Source organism: Lithobates pipiens, unplaced genomic scaffold, assembly GCF_037356315.1.
Source record: "Lithobates pipiens isolate NorthernLeopardFrog02 unplaced genomic scaffold, aLitPip1_a1.2 Scaffold_23, whole genome shotgun sequence".
Taxonomy (NCBI): Eukaryota; Metazoa; Chordata; class Amphibia; order Anura; family Ranidae; genus Lithobates; species Lithobates pipiens.
The window spans coordinates 278,866,314-278,879,682 of NW_027507785.1; the positions used below are offsets into that span (position 1 = coordinate 278,866,314).

The following is a 13,369-nucleotide window of genomic DNA, read 5'->3' on the forward strand; positions in this document are numbered from 1 at the left end:
CCATTGTAACACGCTGATGAACTTTTCCAGCGTTCACCTACATGCTAATTAGGGGGACTGCTTCAGCAGTCCCTCTAATGTTCGTTTTTATTAGTGGGACTGCTTCAGCAGTCCCACTATTGTTCGTTTTTTATTCTTCATTTTATTCCGTACGTTTTTTGGCTCTGCATAACTTCTGCATACTTTCAGCTATTAAAACCATTAATTTTTTTTTAAATGTTCAGCTCTTTCAGCTGATGAGAATTCAATTTCTACTATTTATACTTTTTTTTTAAATATTAAGCTTTTTAACACTTTTTTTTTTTTTTTTTTTACATTGAAGTCAATGAGAGCATGCTTCAAATCCTTAAAATCTTCTGCTACCAAAAGTTTCAGCTCCTTCATACTTTCACCTACAGATGCCAAACAAACTTTACAATGTTCACAAAATATTCAACTATCTGGCTAAATCTTTTCAGTTTGATATCTTTTACAGTTTTTGTGAAAAAGCTGTTTAAGTTTAGTGATCATTTCAGGAAATTTTATTTTAAAGGCTTTTGTTGTCATGGTTACCAAAGCTTCTTATACACAGTGATGGAAAGTGGGGGAGAGCACAGACACACCATGTACTGATTTATAATAGAGCAATATGATGGGGCAGTTTTGATGGTGGCAATATGACGGGGTAGTTTTGAAGGTGACAATATAATGGGGCAGTTTTAATGGGTGCAATTTTGATGGTGGCAATATGATGGGGCAGTTTTGATGGGGGCAATATGATGGGAGCAGTTTTGATGGGGGCAATATGATGGGATCAGTTTTGAGGGGGATAATATGATGGGGCAGTTTTGATGGGGGCAATATGATGGGGCAGTTTTGACTGGCAATATGTTGGGGCAATTTTGATGGGGGCCGTTTTGATGGTGCAATTCTTATGGGGCAGTTTTGACTGTGGCAATATGATGGGGCCGTTTTTATGGGGCAATATTATGGGGGTCGTTTTTATGGGGCAATATTATGGGGGCAGTTTTGATGGTGCCAATATGATGGGGCAATCTTGATGGGGCTGTTTTGACAAGGCAATATGATGAGGCATTTTTAATATGGGCCATATTGATGGTGGCAATATGATGGGCAATTTTGATGGTGGCAATATGATGGAGGCTGTTTTGATGGCGCAATATGATGGAGGCTGTTTTGATGGGGCAATATGATCAGGCAGTTTTGATGGGAGCAGTTTGATAGTGGCAATATGATGGGGAAGTTTTGATGTATAAAATTCTTCACATTTCCCAGCGAAACGCACAGCCAACTTCTTTTTTAAATCGCTGACATGCCCACATTTTTAAGATTAGCAACATAAATTTCATACCGATACATAGATACACATAGCATGTACTGTTGTGGATTCATTAAGGCTTGTTTGAAGGATTCTCTCACGCTGTCTCTCACTCAGGCAGCTAGCAGATAGTGAGGAGATGTTTTTTCAGTTTTCCTACGCATTTTCTAGTTTTTAATTTTATTATTCTGTATGTCTTTTGGCTCTGTGTAACTTCTGCAAACTTTCAGCTATTAAAGCCATTCAACTTTTAAAATGTTCAGCTCTTTTAACTGATAATAGGACGACTTCAACTTTTTTTCTACTATTTATACTTAAAAAAAAAAAAAAAAGTGTTAAGCTTAATAATTTTAAACATTGAAGTGAATGTGAGCATGCTTCAAATCCTTAAAATCGGCTTCCGCTCCCAAAAGTTTCAGCTCCTTCATGCTTTCACCTACGGACGCCAAACTTTAAAATGTTTACAAAATATTCAGCTATCTGGCTACATCTTTTCAGTTTGATATCTTTTACAGTTTTCATGAAAAAGCTGTTTAAAGAGGAGGGCCGGTTCTAAAAAAAAAAAAAAAAATTAAAAGTCAGCAGCTGCAAACACTGTAGCTGCTGACTTTTAATAAGCACACTTACCTGTCCAGGGCGCCCGTGATGTCGGCTGCCCGAGGCTGACTCTGCTCTCGGGTCCCGGCGCCGCCATTTTGGCTAAGGGAAACAGGCAGTGGAGCATTGCGGCTTCACTGCCCGTTTCCTACTGTGCATGCGCGAGTCGCGCAGAGCTTTGTGAATGGGGTGCGCTGTGTTCTGGGACACACAGTTCTCAGAACACAGCGCGACCCATTACCCAGAAGACGTCGCACGGAGGAGAGAAGATAGAAGATCTCCGCGGAGGAGGAAGAGGCAGATTAGGATGATGTGCCTAGCAACAGGCATTTCTGGTAAGTTAAAAAAAAAAATTCATTTTTTTTCCCCTAATTTTTAATGTATTTTTTTTCAGGGTGGCCCTCCACTTTAAGTTTAGTGATCATTTCAGGAAACGTTTTCGATTAAATAGTGTCCATTGGGCTGCTTAGAGTGGATGATGTCATAGCTAGAGCACAGAGACTTACAAAAATGATCTTCGCTCTTTCTCTATAAATTGCTCTCATGCCTACAAGATCTATTTGTCATACACAATTTTATACATCAACGTTAGTATTTTTGTCTAGTTTCAGGAATGTGCTCAGTTTTGTGATGTGCTTTTTGCTTTTGGCTGGTTGAGCTTCCAAATGACAAGAGTTCTTGTCACTTGACACTTTCTTCCATTGACTACCATTCCATTGATACATTTCCCAGCGAAACGCACACCCAACTTCTTTTTTAAATCACTGACATGCCCACATTTTTAAGTTTATCAACATAAGTTTTATACCGATACGTTCATAACGGCCGTGTGTCTCTAACGGTGAAGTCGATTGTTTCTTTAGCATGTACTGTTGTGGATTTATTAAGGCTTGTTTGAAGGGTTCTCTCAAACATATTTCTTAGATACTTTATGATTGATCCTCCATTTTTGCTCCTTCGAGACATCTCTTTGTTCCATCACCATAAATTTTTCATGTTTATATATCTGGCTCACTGATCTGCCTGAAAGGAATGTATCCCTGTGAACACCTAAAGAGTATATAGCAAAAAGAAGACACTCCCTTGGCCCAACATTTTGTACAATGTCCTGGTGGGAACCCTGCTGGTCCGAGGGTTAAGGGGTTTTATGCCATGAACCTAACAGAACATAGAGGTGACTTTAACACAATCCTGTTGAGGAAAGAAAAGTTTTGGATATTCAGGCTAGATACTTTACAGCCTAAAGGACTGAATAATGAGCTAAGTCTTAAAGTTTTCCAATTTTGTTTGGGTGCAACATCGCACGACCACGCAATTGTCGGTTTAAGTGACGCAGTGCCAAATAGCAAAAAGTGTTCTGGTCAGGAAATCTTCCAGGGCTGAAGCGGTTAAAATACTATGTATACCACGGTCAGTGATAAACTACACAGTTTCTCCAGTGCTGAACTTTCAGGTAAGAGGAGATTTCCACTACAGCCTGTATACATGTCCAAATGTGTGATGTCAATATCATGTGACCTGGCTATCTCTGAGAACAAGTAACTGTTTTCTCCAGTATAAGACACAACTGAGCATGTGCAGGTTGGCTACCCTGCCTGTGTTAGCTGGCCTTCCCCGGATAGACAGCACAGGAGGGAAGGATCTATGCATACAGGATAAAATAGCCTTTTTACACAATGCAGAGGATTAACCCCTTAGGTTCCACAGTGAATATAACAAGCATGCTATGCTGCATATACAGAGCACTTTTACTGTTGTGGGTTTAGTAACACTTTAAGCTGACCCATACACATACAGATTCCTACATCCGCTAACAGTGCAGATGGCAGAATTCCCCTGCTGAACAACTGTAACCTGACAGCTGGCACCACGAGCTGTCAGAATACCCCAACCAGTGCCTGCACCTGAAGGGATGCAGATGCTGTTTGGCTGACATGTCTCAAATCGACAAAAGTCAATTGAACAATTGTTTTTTGTCGAACGGAGTGGTGCCAGCAGGGCAATACACTGCTCAGATTTCATCAAAGAAAGCAGGAATCGTAGGACATTTAAGCAGTGTATGGCCACCTTTAATCTCCCCTGTGGAAAAACAGACAGCAATAAAAAATGGACAGTTTTTCTAACCCTTCCCTACATCCGATACCCTTTGACTAACAAGTACAACATAATGTTATGGGCAACAAGGTGATTTTTAATGGCGGGGGTTGCCTGTTTGTTTACAGAAGACATACAGGGCAGATAAATCACATAAATGTAATTTTCAATTGACTGCAGTTTACCTTTAAAGAATATGTAAACCCAACATTTCATAGATATGTGCCTGCTGTATGTACTTGTATGAGAAAGTGTCCTGCTCTTTGTATTGCTTCCTTTGTGTGAAATCCCTGGTGTTCATTTTCTACTGTGCTGAGAACTAAGCCTGCACTCCTCCAATGATCCGGCTTGTACTAACAGCCCCCCCCCCCCCCCAATCTCTGCACAGCTATTTACTGGGAAGACCAGTGAGCTGCTGTTTCTCCTTCCTGAGCTCTTTATGCAGCTGAGAACACAGGGTATGTAATCACTTATAAAAAAGGGGGGGGGGTATTTAATTGTATTTTAATGTTTTTATTATATGTATACATATATGTTTTGCCTATTTTAAACTGAATGGATTGTTTTACAAGCTGTGGGTTTACAGACAATATACTTTATTGGCAGAACTGAGGATTTTTATAAAGGTCAGAGGTAGCATGGCAGAACTATCACTGTGAATGACCACATATTTTATGAATTTCGGAAGAGATTATGAAAAGCAAGGTAAACCATGTAAACGTGAACCACAAACTATTCATATTTGGTCCCATTAAAAGTATTTGGCTTGTTCAAAGTGCAAAAAAAAATGGATGCTTCTAGTTAAAAACAAACAAACAGCAACCTCACAACTTCCTCTGCCCTCAACTACCTTGCTCCTAGATTTCACTGTGGACTACAAAGGGCAGAGTGTTCTGGAGTCCTGTCCGAGGGTGACAACACTGTTCCTCCCTAAATAAATAAAATATGGTGTAAGCATTGTCACCCTAGGACAGGAAATACCCTACTGGCAGGATCACCAGCAGAGGCGGCTCTAGGATTTGTGAGGCCTTAGGCAAAACTTACACATGAGGCCCCAATCACGCCCATAATGGGAAAAAAATTCAAGCAATAAAAATGGCTGCAAAAAGATGCACAGATCTAGCAAACAGTTCATCTGCACCACTTCCAGGGCACCCTCCTCACCCATCAGACATATGCAGCCATTAAAACATCTGGGGCCCACCAAGGTGGCAACCCCTCTAAGAATTTCCTGTGTCTTGGGAGAATGGGGAGGAGATGTCACTGAGCCATTCCATATCCGCAGAGGAAGTAGAGCGGGGGGATCCCAGCACAGTGCAGGGGGAGCAAGAGTGGGGAGGGGAGACAGAGAGGAGAGAGAGGGGAGGGGAAGAGAGAGATTGTGAGAGATAGGGGGTGGGAAAGAGAGAGAGGGGGAGGGGAGCAAGACATTGTGAGTGAGAGGGGGAGAGGGGGGTGAGAGAGGGGTAGATAAAGGGTGCACAAAAGGGGGAGTGAGTGGTGGAAAGAGGAGAGGAGGGGAGGGGGAGAGAGAGGGAGGAGAGAGAGAGAGAGGGGGAGGAGAGAAAGGGTGGGCAAGAGGGGGAAGAGGGGAGGGAGGAGAGGGGGAGGGAAGAGAGGAGAGAGGGAGGGAAGAGAGGAGAGAGGGAGGGAAGAGAGGAGAGAGGGAGAGGGAGGAAAGGGAGGAGAGAGGGAGGGAGGGAAGGGAGGAGAGAGGGAGGGAGGAGAGAGGGAGGAAAGGGAGGGGGAAGAGAGGGAAGGAAGAGAGGGAAGGAAGAGGGAAGGAGAGAGCGAGGGAAGGGGGAAGAGAGGGAGGGAAGGTAGGAGAGAGCGAGGGAAGGGGGAAGAGAGGGAGGGAAGGTAGGAGAGAGGAAGGGAGGGAAGGTAGGAGAGAGGAAGGGAGGGAAGGTAGGAGAGAGGAAGGGAGGGAAGGGAGGAGAGAGGAAGGGAGGAGAGAGAAAGGGAGGGGGGAGAGAGAGAGGGAAGGAAGGGAAGAGAGAGAGGGACGGAAGGGAAGGGACAGAGAGAGGGACAGAGAGAGGGAAGGAAGGGAAGGGACAGAGAGAGGGAAGGAAGGGAGGGGAGAGGGAAGGAAGGGAGGGGAGAGGGAAGGAAGGGAGGGGAGAGAGGGAAGGAATGGAGGGAAGAGAGGGAAGGAATGGAGGGGAGAGAGGGAGGGAAGGAAGGGAGAGAGGGAGGGAAGGAAGGGAGAGAAGGAAGGGAGAGAGGGAGGGAAGGAAGGGAGAGAGAGGGAAGGAAGGGAGAGAGAGAGAGGGAAGGGAGAGAGAGAGGGAGGGAAGGAAGGGAGGGGAGAGAGGGAAGGAAGGGAGGGGAGAGAGGGAGGGAAGGAAGGGAGAGAGGGAGGGAAGGTAGATAGAGAGGGAGGGAAGCGGAGGGAGAGAGGGAGGCAAGAGAGAGAGGGAAGGAAGGGAGAGTGGGAGGGAGAGAAGGGAGGGAAGGGAAGGGGGATAGAGGGAAGGGAGAGAGGGAGGGAAGGGAGAGAAGGAGGGGAGAGAGAGAGGGAGGGAGAGAGGGAGGGGAGAGCGAGGGAAGGGAGTGAGGGAGGGGAGAGAGCGAGGGAAGGGAGTGAGGGAGGGGAGAGAGCGAGGGAGGGGAGAGAGCGAGGGGAGAGAGCGAGGGAGGGGAGAGAGCGAGGGAAGGGAGTGAGGGAGGGGAGAGATTGAGGGAAGGGAGTGAGGGAGGGGAGAGAGTGAGGGAGGGGAGAGAGTGAGGGAAGGGAGAGAGCGAAGGATGGGAGAGAAGGGAGGGATGGGAGAGAAGGGAGGGAAGGGAGAGAAGGGAGAGAGGGAGGGAAAGGAGAGAGAGAGGGGTGGGAAGGGGTAAGGGAGAGGAGTGTGGTGAGAGAGGGGGAGGGAGAGGGGGGTAAGAGAAAGAGGGGGAGGGAGGGAGGGAGAGGGGGAGAGGGGTAAGAGAAAGAGGGGGGAGGGAGGGAGGGAGAGGGGGAGAGGGGTAAGAGAGAGGGGGGAGGGAGTGAAAGATAGAGGGGGAGAGAGGGGGTAAGAGAGAGAGGGGGAAGTGAGAAAGAGGGGGGTGAGGGAAAGGGGGTGAGAGAGATCTAGAGATCTGTCCCTGTCTGATCTGTCAGAGAGGAGAGGAGAGAGAGGGGAGGGGAAGAGAGAGATTGTGAGAGATAGGGGGTGGGAAAGAGAGAGAGGGGAGGGGAGCAAGACATTGTGAGTGAGAGGGGGAGAGGGGGGTGAGAGAGGGGTAGATAAAGGGTGCACAAAAGGGGGAGAGAGTGGTGGAAAGAGGAGAGGAGGGGAGGGGGAGAGAGGGGGAGGAGAGAAAGGGTGGGCAAGAGGGGGAAGAGGGAAGGGAGAGAGGGAGGGAGGGAAGAGAGGAGAGGGGGAGGGAAGAGAGGAGAGGGGGAGGGAAGAGAGGAGAGAGGGAGGGAAGAGAGGAGAGAGGGAGGGAAGAGAGGAGAGAGGGAGGGGAAGAGAGGAGAGAGGGAGAGGGAGGAAAGGGAGGAGAGAGGGAGGGAGGGAAGGGAGAGAGGGAGGGAGGAGAGAGGGAGGAAAGGGAGGGGGAAGAGAGGGAAGGAAGAGGGAAGGAGAGAGCGAGGGAAGGGGGAAGAGAGGGAGGGAAGGTAGGAGAGAGCGAGGGAAGGGGAAGAGAGGGAGGGAAGGTAGGAGAGAGGAAGGGAGGGAAGGTAGGAGAGAGGAAGGGAGGGAAGGGAGGAGAGAGGAAGGGAGGAGAGAGAAAGGGAGGGGGGAGAGAGAGAGGGAAGGAAGGGAAGAGAGAGAGGGACGGAAGGGAAGGGACAGAGAGAGGGACAGAGAGAGGGAAGGAAGGGAAGGGACAGAGAGAGGGAAGGAAGGGAAGGGACAGAGAGAGGGAAGGAAGGGAGGGGAGAGGGAAGGAAGGGAGGGGAGAGGGAAGGAAGGGAGGGGAGAGGGAAGGAAGGGAGGGGAGAGAGGGAAGGAATGGAGGGAAGAGAGGGAAGGAATGGAGGGGAGAGAGGGAGGGAAGGAAGGGAGAGAGGGAGGGAAGGAAGGGAGAGAGGGAGGGAAGGAAGGGAGAGAAGGAAGGGAGAGAGGGAGGGAAGGAAGGGAGAGAGGGAAGGAAGGGAGAGAGAGAGGGAAGGAAGGGAGAGAGAGAGGGAGGGAAGGGAGAGAGAGAGGGAGGGAAGGGAGAGAGAGAGGGAGGGAAGGAAGGGAGGGGAGAGAGGGAGGGAAGGAAGGGAGAGAGGGAGGGAAGGTAGATAGAGAGGGAAGGGGAGGGAGGGAGAGAGGGAGGGAGAGAGGGAGGGAAGCGGAGGGAGAGAGGGAGGCAAGAGAGAGAGGGAAGGAAGGGAGAGTGGGAGGGAGAGAAGGGAGGGAAGGGAAGGGGGATAGAGGGAAGGGAGAGAGGGAGGGAAGGGAGAGAAGGAGGGGAGAGAGAGAGGGAGGGGAGAGAGGGAGGGGAGAGAGCGAGGGAAGGGAGTGAGGGAGGGGGAGAGAGCGAGGGAAGGGAGTGAGGGAGGGGAGAGAGCGAGGGAAGGGAGTGAGGGAGGGGAGAGAGCGAGGGAGGGGAGAGAGCGAGGGGAGAGAGCGAGGGAGGGGAGAGAGCGAGGGAAGGGAGTGAGGGAGGGGAGAGAGTGAGGGAGGGGAGAGAGTGAGGGAAGGGAGAGAGCGAAGGATGGGAGAGAAGGGAGGGATGGGAGAGAAGGGAGGGAAGGGAGAGAGGGAGGGAAAGGAGAGAGAGAGGGGTGGGAAGGGGTAAGGGAGAGGAGTGTGGTGAGAGAGGGGGAGGGAGAGGGGGGTAAGAGAAAGAGGGGGGAGGGGGAGAGGGTAAGAGAGAGGGGGGAGGGGAGTGAAAGATAGAGGGGGAGAGAGGGGGTAAGAGAGAGAGGGGGAAGTGAGAAAGAGGGGGGTGAGGGAAAGGGGGTGAGAGAGATCTAGAGATCTGTCCCTGTCTGTAGCCCCTGGGGGGGCAAAGAGCAGGAGAAGCTGTAGAGTGCTGGGGGGTGGGGACCGGAGAGTGCTGGGGGGTGGGGACCGGAGAGTGCTGGGGGGTGGGGGCTGGAGGGTGCTGGGGGCCAGAGAATGCTGGGGGGCAGAGAGTGCTGGGGGGCAGAGAATGCTCGGGGTGGGGGGCGGAGAGTGCTGGGGGCCAGAGAATGCTCGGGGTGGGGGGTGGAGAGTTCTGGGGTCCAGAGAATGCTCGGGTGGGGGGCGGAGAGTGCTGGGGGCCAGAGAATGCTCAGGGTGGGGGGCGGAGAGTGCTGGGGGCCAGAGAATACTTGGGGTGGGGGGGCGGAGAGTGCTGGGGGCCAGAGAATGCTCGAGGTGGGGGGCGGAGAGTGCTGGGGGCCAGAGAGTACTGGGGGTGGGGGGCAGAGAGTGCTGGGGGCCAGAGAGTGCTGGGGGTGGGGGGCAGAGAGTGCTGGGGGCCAGAGAGTGCTGGGGGGTGGGGGCCAGAGATTGCTGGGGGGTGGGGGGCAGGGAGTGCTGGGGGCCAGAGAGTACTGAGGGGTGGGGGGGAGAGTGCTGGGGGCCAGAGAGTGCTGGGGGGTGGGGGCCGGAGAGTGCTGGGGGTGTAGGGTGGAGAGTGCTGGGGGTGTGGGGTGGAGAGTGCTGGGGGCCAGAGAGAGCCGCAGGGGTGTAGGGTGGAGAGTGCTGGGGGCCAGATAGTGCTAAGGGTGGGGGGTGAAGAGTGCTGGGGGGAGCTTGAGAGGGGAGGCAGAAAGAATTGGAGAGCAGGGGGTGCTAGCGAAATGGGGGTGGAGCCAGAGAGGACAAGAATGGGCTGGAGAGCAGGAGGGGAGGAGCCAGGGAGCAAAGGGAGGGGCTGAAGAGCAGGAGGCGTGGAGAAAGGGAGCACAAGAAGGGGCGGAGCCAGTGAGCACAAGGAGGGGCTGGAGAGCAGGAGGGGCGGAGCCAGGGAGCAAAGGGAGGGGGTGAAGAGCAGGATGCGTGGAGAAAGGGAGCACAAGGAGGGGCTGGAGAGCAGGAGGGGTGCAGCCAGTGAGCACACGGAGGGGCTGGAGAGCAGGAGGGGCGGGGCCAGGGAGCGCACGGAGGGGCGGAGCCAGGGAGTACACAGAGGGGCCGGAGAGTACGGGGGATGCAGAAAAAGTTAGATAGGAGTGGTGGAGAGACTGCACATAGATAGTGGAATTGATTTTTCCATATTCCTCCATGCAACCGCTGAATGATCACCTCTCCTCCCTGCAGACATTCAGCGGCTGTATGGAGTAATATGGAAAAATCAATTCCACTATCTATGTGCAGTCTCCCCACCGCTCCTCCTATTCAGGCACACAGGGAAGGCTGCACGGCATGGGCACTCACCTTTCCTCTGGTCGGCAGCATAAGAGTTCCTCCCTCTTCACACTCATGGTGGGACTATCCAGCTGGGTGGTTTTTCAGCAACCCCCCCCACTCCAGAACCAAATAGGAGGCAGGTGTGGAGGAGAGGTCTGGTGAGCGGCACAAGAGAGAAGCTCAGGTGAGGGTCCCACATGGACATGCCGCCCTCATGCCGTCTGTCATCCAGCCACTGCGCCACCTAGAGGACTCTACTGTCCCGCTCCCCGCACTTGCTGCCACCGCATTGATCACAGGCAAATTAGTCGATTGCGAGGCCCTTGAGACTGCGGGGCCTTAGGCAATCGCCTAATTTGCCTAATTAGAGAGCCGCCTCTGATCACCAGGTGAGAATAAAAAGTGCAAAACCATGAACAAAAAGAAAACAAATGCAGTCACTACATCTAAGCACTGGTAAACTGTAACAGATTACAATTTGGTTCTTGGGTATACAAATAAAGCAATGTTTTAATAGGTTTTAAATGCAGTTGCAATGTGAGGTTTTAATGCTGAAGTTCAGAAAGGAGGCAATGTTTTCCAGTCCATCAAATTTGGTGCTGTGAGAATAGCGCGCTCGTTGTTCTGACCCCATAAAAGAGAGGCCTAGGATAGGAGCACTAGACTGACCCTTCAGGCTTGTTTTGCTGGGTGATCACTCAGTCAGATTCTGTTGTAACAGTCAATCGATCATATGCTTACTACTCCCACTGATTTTTTATTACGTCCTGAACAAAAGTTTATTAACTATAAATGATATTAACCACTTAAGGACCAGCCTCGTTTTGAGATTTTGGTGTTTTTTTTTGTTTTTTTTTGGCTAGAAAAATACTTAGAACCCCCAAACATTATATATTGATTTTTTTCTAACACCCTAGAGCAGGGGTTTCCAAACTATGGCCCTCCAGTTGTTCAGGAACCACAATTCCCATCATGCCTACTCGTGTGCGAATGTCAGAGTTTTACAATGCTTCATGGGATGTGTAGTTCCACAACAGCTGGAGGGCCAAAGTTTGGAGATCCCTGCCCTAGAAAATAAAATGGCGGTCGTTTAAAAAAAAATTTCACACCGTATTTGCGCAGCGGTCTTACAAGTGTACTTTTTTTTGGAAAAAATTCACTTTTTTGAATAAAAAAATAAGACACTAGTAAAATTGGCCCAATATTTTATATTTTAAAAGATAATGTTACGCCGAGTAAATTGATACCCAACATGTCATGCTTCAAAATTGCGCCCGCTCGTGGAATGGCATTTACCCTTAAAAATCTCCATAGGCAACATTTAAAAAATTCTACAGATTGCATGTTTTGCGTTAGAGGAGGTCTAGGGCTAGAATTATTGCTCTCATTCTACCGATCAAGGCGAAACCTCATGTGTGGTTTGAACACCGTTATAATATGCGGGTGCTACTCACATATGCGTTCGCTTCTGCACATGAGCTCGGCGGGACGGGGCGCGTTTTAAAAACTTTTTTTTATTATTATTATTATTATTATTTATTTTACCTTTTATTTTTACACTGTTTAAAAGAATTATTTTTGACTTTTATTCCTATTACAAGGTATGTAAACATTCCTTGTACTAGAAAAAAAGATGGAAGGTACTCTTAAATATGAGATCTAGGGTCAAAAAGTCCTCAGATCTCATATTTAGACTAAAATGCAAAACAAAAAAAAAGAATTGTAATTAAAAAAAAAATGGCCCTTTAAGAGCTATGTGCAGAAGTGACGTTTTGACATCGCTTACGCCCAGCAGTTGTATGGAGACGGGTGAGGGCCATCTTCCCCTCACTCGTCTCCATACTGTACCAGACAGGACGCGATGGCCTCCGCCACTGCCGACAGCTCCGGTAAGCGGCGGGCGGCATCGGATTGCGGTGGGAGGGGGAGGGGCCCTCTCCAGCCACCGATTAAAAGATTGATCTCGAGGCGAATCGGCCACAGGGTCCACTTTTATCTTGTAGCACACAGGCCGCTGAAGAAGGGGGTACCGGGGTTATGTCAGCCAGCTGCTACCATAACAACGATATTCTCCTTCAAACAGCCACCATAAAACTGCGGCGGGTGGTCCATAAGTGGTTAACATGAACTTATAAAAAGAGCCTTCATGTTGGTAGGATCCTTATTCTCCTTTATAGTGAGGTGGACGCTTCTCCTGAAATGCCGCCATGCCTTCCATACGATCCTTGGTAGGAATAACCTAAGGGACATGACATTGTTATATTAAATTAAACAGTTTTTTTTTTTTTACTATTCTATTTTATCAGGACACTTCTCAGATTCCAATTCAATCCCATAACTATTAAAGATTTGAAGTGGTTGTAAACCTTAGACATGAAATATGAACAAAGGATATCCCTCTATAGTAGTGATATGCAATTAGCGGACCTCCAGCCATTGCAAAATACAAGTCCCATCATGCCTCTGCCTCTGGGTGTCATGCTTGTGGCTGTCAGTATTGCTATGCCTCATGGGACTTGCAGTTCTGCCACAGCTGGAGGTCCGCTAATTGCTGCTCTATAGTGTGTACTTGTCTCCATTAAGAGCACTAAGTGTCATTTCTGTCTGGTGCTTCGTTCCTCTGCTAAGGAGTCACTCCTGACACCAAGAGAAAAAAAGGTGACAGGGGAAGGATCTCCAGCTGATTGACAGCCTCAGAGTTTGTGTGAGGGGGGTGTGTATCCCTTCCCTCCAATCAGCTGTTAGGCCTGGTTCACACCTATGCAGTTTGCAGTTGATACATATCCCAGGTGCATTTTGCATTTTTCAATACTCGTCTTTGAACCATTGAAGTTTATGGAACCAAAAACACAACCTGCTGGGCCCTGGCTCTTTCCATAAAATGCACAGATGTAAACCATAGGAAACCCGTGTTAAATAGACTGTACTGTGTTTCTGCAAACCTGAAAATGCACAAAAAAAATGCATAGATGTGAACTAGGCTTCAGAACTCTCCTCACTGAGCCCTGCAAGGTGTAACTTCAGTTCTCCGCCCCCTTTGTTCTGAAATACTACACAAGGTATATAAATTCTGGACCTTTAACGAATGTAGAGA

General features: G+C 49.3%; 1 protein-coding gene across 1 annotated transcript in view; it reads right to left on the minus strand.

The window, feature by feature from the left end:
* Positions 1 to 10,765: 10,765 nt before the first annotated feature.
* Positions 10,766 to 13,369, minus strand: part of ECHDC2 (enoyl-CoA hydratase domain containing 2) — a 33,249-nt gene continuing 30,645 nt past the window's right edge. The window contains exon 10 of the mRNA XM_077453313.1: positions 10,766 to 12,514. Within this exon, the coding sequence (XP_077309439.1) occupies positions 12,437 to 12,514 (78 nt within the window). The 3' untranslated portion in view covers positions 10,766 to 12,436. The remainder of the gene's footprint in view (positions 12,515 to 13,369) is intronic.